Raw genomic sequence first — 14,900 nt, forward strand, 5'->3', positions numbered from 1 at the left:
TTTTGGTGCCATCTAGTGGTGCCTTTAAGTATCCACTGTCAAATTCCTGCAGCCAGTTAGTATTGTATCTATGTGTTTTTTATCTTGCTTCAATAAAATTTATATTTTTTAATGTTCCTGATACATACTCTGTTAAGTTGAGCTTGCATGTGGATTTTGTGGGGGAAAAGGAAAGAAGGGGAAATCCAATATGACCGATCCTTAATTTATCCAATGTGTTTTACTTTTCTCTCTTCTTTAGAAAACCCATTCACCTTACTAATCCCAGCAATGCGGACTTTACATTGGAATTCTGTAGACTGTATATGATTGGGTTTAACATGGGGATGATAGTTGTATATACTGTATTACCGACTAACTCCAGAACTTCAGAATTGGATGGTATCGCATAACCAAGTAAGCCCGTCCCATAGTAAATAGTCATGACAGTGACGTGAGATGAGCAGGTGGAGAAGGCTTTTTTTTGGCTTTCTTTTGATTTCATTTTGAAGATGATGAAGAAAATTTTAAAGTAAGAAACAAAAGTGCACACAAAGGGAATAAAGGCCAAGATCAACATTTCTATGCCTATTATAACAAACAACATTTGCGTTCCTGTACAGGTGGTCTTCGTTAGTGCCTTAGGATGACAGAAGAAGTGGTGGATGATGTTGGAGTGACAGGAGGACATGAAATATACTGAGCTGACAAGAATTAAAGAGTTTAGAAAAGCCGCTGCCCAATTTCCAATAGTTATCAGGGAGCAATTTCTCTGACCTAGGATCCGATGATAATGTAAGGGGAGGCAGATAGCAACATATCGGTCATAAGCCATAATGAAGAGGAGAATTTCCTCTGTCGTCACCAAAACTGAGAAAAAGTACAACTGAGTATAACATTGTGAGAAGGAAACAAAGTGATTCCAGGACAATAAAATGTGCAATAATTTAGGAACCGTGACCGATGTATAAAATATGTCTACAATGGATAAATTACAGATAAAGAGATACATTGGTCTATGTAACTGAACTTCCAGACATATGACTTTGATAACGGAGGAATTGATGAGTATCCCAACCAAATATATCAAGAAAAAAAAAGTAGCAATGAAGGGATTATTCTTTGCATCTTCAGAAAATGGCAAAATATAAAAATATTTAAAAGAAGTCTCATTTTTCATTAGTATTTTCTTCATAAAAAAGCACAAAATGTGTTGGAGATTTTAGACAAAATACATAGAATATCAATAAATTAGTCAAATAGAGAAAATTAAGAATGTAATACCTTTTCTAGGTGGTCAAATGGTCATCAAAGATAATCCAACCATATAGTGACATTCCTTGAAGGATTTTTAGTTTCGCACCCAATTTGGGTTCATTTGTATTAGTTATCGGAGTATATATTTATGTGCTACATAAACAAACTAGTGCAAATTTTTCACTGTATTTTTCAATGAAAATATATTTATGTTTTCAATAAGTCAATTTCTCTCCTATGTGTTGTCGCTAGATAGCCCTTATAGGAAAGCAAAAATTTGGGCTGGAACCCGAAAAAACAATGGAATATTTTAATATCAATTAACAATAGTATTAGAATTCATATAAGTTAATAACACAATTGATCGTAAAGTTACCATACAGCAAAAAATAATAATACTAAATCACAAAGATATGTTAATTCGATGGATTATGGACCCTATTAAAAGTTTTTGTGCTATAGAACCTGTCACGCAAGAGATAGTAGAATGCAGATGTATATATAGGCTATAATGCTTGTATATATAAATATTTAGCATTTTTCATTTTTAAAGTAATGATTTTTGACATGGTGAGAGGAAATAATTGCCTTGGTTAACTTTCTTGAAAACTGAGAATATTTGGAACTTTATGCACAATGAAAGGTTCATCTTTTGGAATTCTGAAACACGGGTGAATACAAAAGAAGGAGAAGCATCCATCTTTTCTACGTTCTCTTTCTTTTTTCTGGATCAACTTCTTGAGCTTAAACTCAAAAATCTACATAAAATCTGCATGTTTGATTCTGTCCTAGGAGTACTTTCAGACATAACATTTCTTTTTGATGCTTTCCTGGTATTTTTTGCTCCTTTTTTAAGGGAAAAATCCCAGTTGTTTACTAGTGAGTAGTCATCCCCCCACCTACATGTATATAATTCTGATGGCCTATCCTAAGTATAAATAATCAATTTTGTAGTGATGTAGAACTCTTACAACACATTCGTATCACAGCTAAAAGAAAAATATTAAGATCTGAGAGTCCTCAGTGTTTGATACCTTTAAATGGCACTAACTGAAAAGATGGTAACAAGTAGCAAGCTTTCGAGACTACTCAAGTCCCTTCATCAGGCATAGCTACTGTGCCTGATGAAGAGACCTTAGTAGTCTTGAAAACTTGCTACTTTTTACCATGCTTTCTTTTAGCAATTAGAAAGGTATCAATCACTGAGTACTCTTAATTGTTAATATCTTTAAATCTATTGGCTAGCACGGTACAAAGATATATTTTTCCTGTAGCTAAAGGAAAAAATACAATGAATTATAAAAGATAATATTTGCAGCATAAAAAGGTTTTAATTCTCTTTAGTAAAATATTATAAAAATCAATTCACAGGGAATAAATTTATGAAATACCACATTTATTTTAAAAAAATGGTAAATTATTAAATCTGCTATTTCTACAATTTAGTAGAGCTTAAAGGGTTGAATTTGAGCGTGATGTTCATTTCTCTATTCACTTGGGAAGCTTTCAGCTCATCATTTCTGCACAGGCAGAAAACAGTAAAATAGAATTTAAATCTCCATCAGTTGCGGAAATATTTAACAATATAAATATACAAAACATTATTATTTATCACTTGTATAATTTTTCGATTGTTTTAAGTGTACTTAATTCAATTTAATTTTTAAAATTAAAGGAGACTTTACTGTTGACAGGATGTGGTGTATATATATTCAGTGTTTGTCTGAGTGTTAAAATATATTTGTCAAAAATACAAATAAATTACATAAAATGAACCAACAAACCAATAAAGTAAATGCCCACAACATACTGATATAATATTTTGTTTTCAAATGTACTAATCCCTCAGTTTAATATAAATCATTATTAGCAGATTTTCTTTTGTCAGGAATTTACATGTTGACCGGTGTAGTATCAAATTTTATGAAAATAAAAATGTCAATATTTGATCAACTTACCAGTGTAGTAACACATGGATTGTCAGGATGTAAAATTCTTAAGTGACGCGAGTTGGATCTGTATAGGAAATTTATATTGTGATGGGGCAATTATAGCCTGATCATCATAGATTTATAATTACCCATGAGGAAAAAAAATGGTTATGATTAAATCACCAAGTTCGTGACTCATGAGTCCTTCCTGATGCAATGATTTTCTAAGTTCTTTCTTCTAAAATTTGTTTTACATAATCGTGGATTTTTAAATTTATTATTTAGAGCTAAATTGTTGCAAGGACCCCTATGTAGGTCTCTCTGTCTTATCGATTTGGCCTCAGATTATTTTAAAATCACTGACGGGTAAAGATGTGAACCAAATTCAAGTTGAACATTATTAAATTCACAGGTCCTGGTGAATTCGAATAATATGATTTGTGCTTGTGGTGACAGTAAAAGATGCGACGATGACCGTTCAGGTGACGATGAGGAGCAGGGGTGTCAAAGAGGTGAGGGGTAAGGTGAGCATAACATTTTTTTATTATTTTTAACCTTGTGATGACCTTTTACAGTTTATTTTGATGAATCTATGCAAAAACTAATGACAAAAAGTTCGCATTTTGGCAAATTTGTAAAATTTTCGCAGAATTCAATTTCACTCAAGTATCTTCACTCAGATCATGGCTTTCTGATATATTCTATTACATCCAAATCCTTAAGATATAGACAGAATTGCTTATATTTGTAGTGCTGCAGGTAGTTATGACTGTAATGCACGCGCCCGGACTGACTGGCGTGTGCGTGTATATGTAGTGATTCCACTGGACCGTACCGGAGAGTGAATGCCTGGAGGGGCGTAACTAAGTATTCACCCGATCCGACCAAGGTCGCACAACGGCATACGACGCCAGTGCACCAAGGAGGAACCGAGCAGAGGGACCAGGTGCTACTCCAGGTCAGACCCCGGACACGGCTGTTGACCCACACCGGGGAATACAGGAACAGGCAGGTTAGGCTGGCACACAGACTGGTGGGTATATTCAGACACGGCTGGTATACAGATGGGTGGATGCTGGCAAGCACGACTGGTATGCAGGCAGGGAGGTACTGACAGGTACGACAGGTTGGAGCACAGAGTTGATAGGACCCAGTACAGACTGGGACTCAGGAACAGAACCGCAGATGCGGTGGACAAACACAGCAGAGTGAGGCCACCCAGAGCGGCGAGCAAGAGCAGAGCAAGACGTGACTGCCTGGAGCGGTGAGCAAGAGTAGAGCAGGACGAGGCCGCCTGGAGCGGTGAGTGAGAGTGGAGCAGGATGAGACTGCTGGAGCAGTGAGCAAAGGGTCAGAGCAGAGCGAGACTGTCAGAGCAGTGAGCAAAGGGTCAGAGCAGAGCGAGACTGCCGGAGCAGTGAGCAAAGGGTCAGAGCAGAGCGAGACTGCCGGAGCAGTGAGCAAAGGGTCAGAGCAGAGCGAGACTGCCGGAGCAGTGAGCAAAGTGACAGAGCTGAGCGAGACTGCCAGAGCAGTGAGCAAAGGGTCAGAACAGAGAGAGACCGCCGGAGCGGTGAGCAAACGGTGAGCAGAGCGAGACTGCCGGAGCGGTGAGCAAGGCAGAGCAGGCAAGAACACCAGAGCGGTGAGTAAGGCAGAGCAGGCAAGAACTGCCGGAGCGGTGAGCAAGGCAGAGCAGGAAAGAACTTCCGGAGCGGTGAGCAAGGCAGAGCAGGCAAGAGCCGCCAGAGGGGTGAACAAGGCAGAGCAGGCAGAAACCGCCGGAGCGGCGAGCAAGGCAGAACAGAGGGGACAGGGCTCTATTCACACGGAACAGACAGGAAGGGAAAGGCAGAACCAGATACACACAAGATACTTGCAATGAAGTAGCGAGTGGACTCTAAACTCACAAACGGAAGTACAGCGAAAACGAGTAGGAGTTAGTTGCAGGTTCAGACTCTGTAGAAAAAGGGAAGGTACGGACATAGAGAAAAACAGGAGACAGGTTAGGAGACAGTTCAAACAGGAACTGTTACTGAAACAAATACAGGAACGAGCCAAGGTAAAGCCAAGTGCTGGTTCAGACAATGCAGGAGAAAGGGAAGGTATGGACATAGAGAAAAACAGGAAGCAGGTTAGGAGACAGTTCAGACAGGAACTGTTACTGAAGCGAGATACAGGAGCGAGTCTGGGTATGTGGCCCCCAGAGGGCGGGATGAACAGGCTAAGAGCGTATTCACATGGGCCTGGAAATACAGCCTCCAGGAAAGGCAGAAAGACAGCTGTCTAGAGTGCACAGACAGGAATCATAGAATCATAGAATCATAGAATCATAGAATGGTAGAGTTGGAAGGGACCTCCTGGGTCATCTGGTCCAACCCCCTGCTCAAAGCAGGATTCACTAAATCATCTCAGACAGATGTCTGTCCAGCCTCTGTCCAGGACACAGTTCAGACACGGGAACTAATACCGCAAGGCAGGAAACATAGACAGGACCTGGCACATCAGTGACTAGAAGCGAACTGACAGAACAAGATGCTCAGGCATGGATTCCAAGGAGGAGCTGGTTTAAATTCCAGGTGACAGACAGCAATAGGCTGAGGACGCATTAGGGGTGAGTCTGCAGCAGCTACAAGAAACAGGAAGTTCGGCGGGCATCACCCTAAGCAGCCAGAGCAGAGCAAAGCAGACAGTATGGAAAGAAGCCAGAGTGACAGTCTGGACTGGAAATCAAGTGCGCACTCTTGCACAGTGGGAGATGGACCACTATGCAAGGACGCCGCCAGGTATGTTACAATGACTAGTGTTGAGGCACTGTCACGCTGTCTCTGTATACTGGAGGTAGGGGGCCTAAGCTGACCCTAAGCTGGGGCCCTGACTAATCCCTCAACCTGGAGGTACTGTTAAAGGTACAGAGGTCCAGGCCGCCAGCATAACCCCTACCTCCTGAGGATCCCTGCACCTAAGTTATCTAGTCCTGAGAAGGACCCCGATCACAACAAAAGGGGACAAGTAATAATATGCCCACACACAGTACTTAGACGAACGAGACAGTACAAGGGAAAAACCAAAACCACCTTGCATACAAAAACTACACAACTACAACAGAGGGAACACCAACGGGAAAGGAGATAAATGATAAAGCGAGGAAGGGAAAAAACTCTCCGAATACACTTATCTCTGAAACTCCAAATACCACGATCCGCTCTGTTAGTCTGCATGAAATGCTTTCACCGACACTTCCCTAACAGACCAGCAGGCATTTGAAGGAGTCTCACTACAGCAGCATTGATTGCAGCTGGGCGAGGCTGGACCTCTCTAGCACAGAGAGAGAGAGAATTAACTCTCTCACTGCCGAAAAACACAAAGCACCAAAAAGTCAGCTGCGAGAAGTCAGGCTGTGTAATCGTGACGATCTTCGTGGCGACACACCCGTGACAGGCACCCATGTAGTGTTCGGGTTCGGTTCGGTTCGTCAAACAACAGCATGTTCACCGAACGGTTAGTTGAATGGTTCGTTGAACACCGTCGAACATCGTTAAAACGAATGGCAGGCAAACAAAAACACATAGAAACACATAGAAACACATAGAAAACACCTTCAAAGGTGTCCAAAAGCTGACAAACTGCTCAGAAGACACAACTAACACATGGAAAAGTGACAAGTACATATAGTCATGCGAAAAGAAAAGAGGTGGAGGAGTAAAAGGAAGAGGAGACACAGATATAGGCATGTCATGCCCTTCTAAAATCAAGAAAGGCTGGAGTAAAAATCTAAAATCAGCGTACCAACACCCAGACGTCGTGACAAGAAAATTAAAAAAATAAATATCTTTAGGTAGAATGGCGGTTCCATTCAGAACACTTTCCTTACAAGACGTAGTGGTATCCCCGTTGGGAGTCATGGCAAAAACGGAACTCAATACATTCAGACTAATCCACGATTTGTCATATCCAAGGGGCAGGTCAGTAAACGACAACATCGATGCTGAACCAAGTACAGTAGTATATACTGTACCTCATTTGACAAGGCAATCAGGTGGGTCAAGAAGTTGGGAAGTGGCACCCTAATGGCCAAAACAGACATTGAGGGGGCGTTCCGGTTACTTACTACCTGTGCCTCCGAATAGTGTCCACCTATTGGGCTGCTTCTGTGAAGGAGCATACTATATAGATCGCTGTTTGCCCATGGGGTGCTCCATATCTTGCTCACTATTTGAGGCATTTAGTTGCTTCCTCGAATGGGTCATCATGGACGTTTCTAAGGGGGCACATATTATCCATTACCTCGATGACTTCTTATGCCTGGGCCCAAAAAATTCGCCACAGTGAGAATACACGCAGTAGTCCACCTGTGATAAGGAGAGAGCTGAAGGGAGAGAGGATACCACAGAGCCGAGGGGTTAGATGGAGAACGGAAGAAGGAAAGAGTGCAATGGAAGTAAGGGAGTACGGTGGAAGGCCAACCTGAGCTCCCCCACGTTTCTGCTGGGCGGGGAACAGCCCTGGGAAGAAAAGCCGCTTGCACATCCATTTGAGGTTATGGGCTCGAGAGGGCAGAGGGACAGTTCGATTCTCATGAATGGTCAAAAAAGGTTCGTGATATAATATATTTGACATCTATCCTGCTGCATTTGAATTAAAATTACAATTTTTTTTCTCTATTCCGAATGCACTAGAAAGCAGCAGTAATCCAGCACAATATTTAAAAAACCTGCAATCAATCTCAGTCAGTGTGGATCTTTGTTACAAGCAAATGTACTGAGCTTTTATATTTCTTCTGGAGTCCTTTTTGTGAGATGATATAATTGTTATTTAAAAATACAAAAGAAAATTCCCCAAGATCTATACATGTAACTGCAACTATCTACCTCACAACAACTGCACTACACACCTATTAGCCAAATTGTATATCCTTACATGCCACAATATAGTGCCCTGTTTCAGGTAGTGGCATTTTGGATGCTTATCTACCTTGCATTTCTTATGTCATTTTTGGGATAGAAATATTTTTTTTAAATATAGATAATTAGGCACATGTCTGTTTTTGCATATTTTGCTTTCTTTAGATGTATGTACCTACTTAGCATATTTTCTTACATTTTGGAAAGGGTTGAATAACTGTAGTGAAAAAAAAATTGTCAAAAGTTAATTATAGAGTTGTACAAAATGCATGGTAAAATACAAAGTGGGAATGCCAATGAATTGGGCAGCGTAAATGGCAAAAATAAACATACCATGGGTAAGAATGCAAAAAGCACTAGCAGCAGCTGAAGAATCACCACCACCACTGACCCCAGTCATCTATATTCAGTAGTACTACCAAACACAGGTCAAAATTGGCATTCTTTGACTCTGACAAACATATCAGTGAGGAGTGTAAAAATGCTACTCTCTTGGGAGTGATATGGGGTATCACAGGAGCCGTTTGTATTTAAAACTCCAGCTGGTTTATTGCAGTCCTCATAAACCACATCACATGAGAACTCAAATACAGCCTTTTTCTGGCACAAAGTGAAACATAAAGCAAAAAGTTCATACAATAGTGCTGGCTTGTAGTGTTGAGCCACTCCCATAGTGTTCGGGTTCGGTTCGGTTCGTCGAACACCGGGATGTTCATTGAACTGTTCATCAAACACCTTAGAACACTGTCGAACACCGTCGAACACTGTTACAACCAAAGGCAGGCAAATAAAAAGACATAGAAAACATCTTCAAAGGTGTCCAAAAGCTGACAAACTGCTCAGAAGACACTGTCTTTAAAAAAGCCGGCCGGCAATTCAGCATCGGTACCCGACAATTTAGAACAGAAAGAAAAGAGCATTACACATAGATTAGATAGATAGAAAAATGTCAGTCACATATATAAGAAGTACAGTGACAGTGTTGGTTACTGTACTTGTCATTTAGTGTTAAAGGATTTATTAAAAAAAATAAAAGTGTTTTCATGCACCGTCTCTTTAAAAAAGCCGGCCGGCAATTCAGCATCGGTACCCGACAATTTAGAATAGAAAGAATAGAGCATCACACATAGATTAGATAGCTAGAAACATGTCAGTCACATATATAAGAAGTACAATGATAGTGTTGATTACTGTACTTGTCATTTAGTGTTAAATTAAAGGATTTATTAAAAAAAAAATTGGCGTGGGGTTCCCCGTAATTTTAGTTTCTAGCAGAGGTTAAGCAGACGGCTGAGGCAGATGTTTGAAGCCTGGGAAGGGGGTAGTACCCACGGAGCTTCCCAAGCTACTAATATCAGCCCCAAGCTGAATACCTAGCCTTTACTAGCTATTAAAATGGGGACCCCCAAAAGAAATTACGTGGGGTCCCCCCTATTTTATTAGCTAGCAAAGGCTAGGCAGACAGCTGGGGCTGATATTAATAGACCAGAAAGGGTGCCATGAATATTGGCCCCCTCCCAGGCTAGAAACACCAGACGTCTGCCGCCGCAGAAATGGCGCATCCATAGGATGCACCAATTCTGGAACTTAGCCTCGCTCTTCCCACTGCCCTGTTGCAGTGGCAGTGGGGTTATAGGGTTGGGCTTGATGTCAGCTTATAATGCCAGCTGACATCAAGCCAAGGTTAGTAATGGAGAGGCGTCTATAAGACACACCCATTACTAACCCCATAGTGAAAGTAAAAAATACACAAACACCAAGAATAAAGTCCTTTAATTGAAATAAACACACAATTATTTATTGTTCTAAATTAAACCATACTTACCATCACGCCCATTCCAGCTGAAGCCAACGTTCTCCTGCAAAAAAAGTAAAATAATAAACCAACATCATCCTTACCTTTCCATGGTTCCCAGGACGGCTCCAGCTCTGCTACATTCACATGACAGGTTGGATCGCAGCCGAAATGAACTCAGATCATTGAACTCAGCTCACCTCATGCACGTCACTGACAGTGTGGGAGAATTCTCCTGCTCTTGCCGTGAGCGCAGGAGAATTCTCTCACGCTCATCGTATGCGCAGGAGAATTCTCCCACGCTGTCAGTCACGTGCATGAGGTGAGCTGAGTTCATTGTACATGTACTCGGCTCATCTGAATGCCGTCACAGCCTGACACTGAGGAGCGCAAGCAAGCCTGCGCTTCTCAGTGTCTGCGGCATGGCAAGCTGGATGGCAGCTTTCGGCTGTGTTCCAGCCTGTCATGTTAATGTAGCAGAGCTGGAGCCATCCTGGGAACCATGGAAAGGTAAGGATGATGTTGGTTTATTATTTTACTTTTATTGCAGGAGATCGTTGGTTCAGCTGGAATGGGCGTGATGGTAAGTATGGTTTAATTTAGAACAATAAATAATTGTGTGTTTATTTCAATTAAAGGACTTTATTCTGGGTGTTTGTGTTTTTTAAACTTTCACTATGGGGTTAGTAATGGGGGTGTCTTATAGACGCCTCTCTATTACTAACCTGGGCTTGATGTCAGATGGCATTATAAGCTGACATCAACCCCAACCCTATTACTCCACTGCCACCACTACAGGGCAGTGGGAAGAGCGAGGCTAAGTGCCAGAATTGACGCATCCTATGGATGCACCATTTTGGGGGCGGCTGACGGCTGGTGTTTCTAGCCTGGGAGGGGGCCAATATTCATGGCACCCTTCCTGGGCTATTAATATCAGCCCCCAGCTGTCTGCCTAGCCTTTGCTAGCTATTAAAATAGGGGGTACCCCATGTCATTTTTTGGGGGGGTTCCCCATTTTAATAGCTAGTAAAGGCTAGGTATTCTGCTGGGGTCTCTTATTAGTAGCCTGGGAAGCTCCGTGGGTATTACCCCGTTCCTAGGCTTCAAACATCTGCCTCAGCCACCTGTTTAACCTCCGCTAGAGACTAAAATTACGGGGAACCCCAAGCCAATTGTTTTTTTAATAAATCCTTTATTTTAACACTAAATGACAAGTACAGTAATCAACACTATCACTGTACTTATTATATATGTGACTGACATGTTTCTATCTATCTAATCTATGTGTGATGCTCTATTCTTTCTGTTCTAAATTGTCGGCTACCAATGCTGAATTGCCGGCCGGCTTTTTTAAAAAGACGGTGCATGAAAGCACTATTATTTTTTCTATTAAATCCTTTAACACTAAATGACAAGTACAGTAACCAACACTATCACTGTACTTCTTATATATGTGACTGACATGTTTCTATCTATCTAATCTATGTGTGATGCCCTATTTTTTCTGTTCCAAATTGTTGAGTACCGGTGTATGCCGCTGCTGAATTGCCGGCTTTTCATGTTTCACTATGAGCACTGTTCCCATCGATTTGGGCAACCACTGTAATGCCACAACCACCATGGCTGTGACATTACAGTGAGTGGCAGACAATCCCTGCATGATGTGAAAAAATCCAGTTACGCTTTTGGTGCATGAACAGTTATCGAACATGACCTCGAACAGCCGAATTTTTTGCAAATCGTTCGCGTTCGTTGAACGACTCGAACACCGCCCAAAACAGCTCGAATTTGAGATTGACGAACAGTTCTAGTCGAACACTGCTCATCTCTACTGGCTTGCCCACTTGGCACAGAGTCCAGCTGCTTAGTCTTTTGGCAAATCAAAACAATCCAGGAGGCCTGCCACCTCCACACACACAGACCTCAAGTAAACCACACCCACGGGAGGAGATATAGTGAGAGATCATCTCTCCCAACTCTTCAGCTGCTCACAATCAACCTGTCATGGCCAATTAACTCCTTCCAGTCCTATATGTACTAAAGCATTACACCAGGTTTAGTTCCCATCCACTAGGTGTCCTACAGTCTCCTTACAGAAGGAAGAGGAGGATGTTATACAATATATGCCACATCATTTGTCTCAGTCATAGCAAGATGATATTACCTCTGAGAGCAAAACCATCAGTTTAAGTTAGTGTCTTGTTAGAAAGGTCTGGCCAACCACAAATTATTAAACAGGACACATTTTGAACTGTTTTTTTTTTTTAATAAGTCGGCTGCTGTATACTAAGGGGTTACATTCCATTTCTATGGTGAGATCACTAAGACTATGTTTGAGTTAAAGAACTTGAAAAGGATTGGATAATAATAATAATTTTTATTTTTATAGCGCCAACATATTCTGCAGCACTTTACAATTTTAGGGGGGACTTATACAAACAATACAGAATAAGCATTTCTCAAATCAAAAGGAGTGAGGACCCTGCTCGCAAGCTTACAGTCTATGAGGAAATGGGGGAGACACAAAAGGTAAAGTGTACATATATTGTTTAATGCAGCCTTGATATACTAAATAGGATAAATAATACATGGACTGGTCGCCAGCCAGTATGTGTACAGTCCTAACCAAGACTATTAAGTACATGGATGGAATGAACCCGAAATTGAAGAAGATTTTAATATGGGGGAAAACTGGAACGAACAGATAGTGTGTTTAGATGATACGCCAGTCTAAAAAATGGGTTTTTAAGGTCTACTTGAAACTGTGGGCATTGGGAATTAATCAAACTGTCCTGCGTAGTGCATTCCAAAGAATTGGCACAGTATGCAAGAAATCTTGGAGATGGGAGTGGGAAGTTCGGTTTATGGAGGATTTTAGTTTTAAGTCATTGGCAGAACGGAAGGTACGTGTAGAGTGGCAGACTGAGACAAGGGAGGAGATGTAGGGGGGTACTGAAGCATGGAGTGCTTTGTGGGTAAGTGTGATAAGTTTAAATTGAACTCTATATTGGATGGGCAACCAATGCAATGACTGGCACAGGGAAGAGGCATCAGTGTAGCGGTTGGCGAGGAATATGATCCTTGCTGCTGCGTTAAGGACGGTTTGGAGAGGGGAGAGTTTAGTAAGAGGGAGACCGATTAGTAGAGAGTTGCAATAGTTGAGACGAGAATGAATAAGAGCGACAGAAAGAGTTTTTGCCGAGTCAAAGATGAGAAAAGCCCTGATTCTTGAGATGTTTTTGAGGTGTAGATGACATGAACGAGTGAGTGATTTGATGTGAGGAGTGAAGGAAAGATCTGAATCAAAAATGACCCCAAGACAGCGGGCTTGTTGCTGGGGAGTAATGGTTGAGCCACAAACAGAAATGGCAATATCGGGCACAAGTACGTTAGTGAAGGGAGGAAATACGAGTAGATCAGTTTTTGACAGATTCAGTTTTAGGCAGAGGGAGGACATAATGTTAGACACAGAAGAAAGACAATCATTGGTCTTTTGTAGTAATGCAGGGGTGATGTCCGGAGCAGAGGTGTATAATTGGGTGTCATCAGCATAGAGATGATACTGAAAACTGAATCTGCTGATTGTCTTTCCAATAGGAGCGGTGTATAAGGAGAAAAGAATGAGGCCTAGGACTGATCCTTGAGGAGCCCTGACAGTAAGGGGAAGGAGAGAGGAGGAGGAGCCGGCAAAAGACACAGAGAAGGAACGGTCAGAGAGATAGGAGGAGAACCAGGAGAGAACAGTGTCCTTGAGGCCAATAGTGCGGAGCATAGTGAGGAGGAGCTGGTGATCCACAGTGTTGAATTCTGCAGAGAGATCCAGGAGAATCAGCAGGGAGTAGTGACCATTAGATTTAGCTGTTAGCAGATCATTAGAGACTTTAGTGAGGGCAGTTTCAGTAGAATGTAAAGAGCGGAAACCAGATTGTAGAGGGTCAAGAAGAGAGTTGTCTGAGAGATAGCGGATTAAATGGGAATGGACCAGGCATTCCAGGAGTTTAGAGATAAATGGAAGATTGGAAACAGGTCTGTAGTTGGCCGTGCAGTTCTGGTCAAGGGATGGTTTTTTAGGTAATGGATGTATGCTGGTGTGTTTAAATGAAGATGGAAAGATACCAGATGAGAGGGAGAGGTTGAAAATTTTAGTTAGGTGAGTGGTGACAGCTGGAGAAAGGGACTGAAGGAGATGTGACGGAATAGGGTCACTGGTGCAGGTAGTAGGGCGAGAAGATGCAAGGAGCCTGATCACTTCATCTTCCATGACTGGTTCGAAGTCAGAAAATGAGCAAGATACAGTTAGGTCCATATATATTTGGACAGAGACAACATTTTTCTAATTTTGGTTCTAGATATTACCACAATGAATTTAAAACAAAACAATTCAGATGCAGTTGAAGCTCAGATTTTCAGCTTTTATTTGAGGGTATCCAAACTAAAATTGGATGAAGGGTTTAGGAGTTTCAGCTACTTAACATGTGCCACCCTGTTTTTAAAGGGACCAAAAGTAATTGGCAATTGACTCCAAGGCTATTTCATGGACAGGTGTGGGCAATCCCTTCGTTATGTCATTCTCAATTAAGCAGATAAAAGTCCTGGAGTTGATTTGAGGTGTGGTACTTGCATTTGGAAGGTTTTGCTGTGAAGTAAACATGCGGTCAAAGGAGCTCTCCCTGCAGGTGAAACAAGCCATCCTTAAGCTGCAAAAACAGAAAAAAAACATCCGAGAAATTGCTACAATATTAGGAGTGGTAAAATCTACAGTTTCGTACATCCTGAGAAAGAAAGAAAGCACTGGTGAACTCATCAATGCAAAAAGACCTGGGCACCCATGGAAGACAGCAGTGGTGGATGATCACAGAATAATCTCCATGGCGAAGAGAAACCCCTTCACAACAGCCAACCAAGTGAAGAACACTCTCCAGGAGGTAGGCGTATCAATATCCAAATCTACCATAAAGAGAAGACTGCATGAAAGTAAATATAGAGGGTTCACTGGACAGTGCAAGCCACTCATAAGCATCAAGAAGAAAAAGG

The 14,900-nt window shown here is 41.6% G+C and overlaps 1 protein-coding gene across 1 annotated transcript; it reads right to left on the minus strand.

Annotated features, from left to right (window-relative positions):
* Positions 1-250: 250 nt before the first annotated feature.
* LOC141180576 (olfactory receptor 5B21-like) lies at positions 251-1,159 on the minus strand. The gene has a single exon (XM_073660673.1). It carries the CDS (start codon positions 1,157-1,159, stop codon positions 251-253), a length of 909 nt encoding a protein of 302 aa, XP_073516774.1.
* Between the last annotated feature and the right edge of the window lie 13,741 nt (positions 1,160-14,900).

Source organism: Phyllobates terribilis, unplaced genomic scaffold (genome assembly GCF_046119375.1).
Source record: "Phyllobates terribilis strain yellow unplaced genomic scaffold, ASM4611937v1 Scaffold_33__1_contigs__length_13283291, whole genome shotgun sequence".
Lineage (NCBI taxonomy): Eukaryota > Metazoa > Chordata > Amphibia > Anura > Dendrobatidae > Phyllobates > Phyllobates terribilis.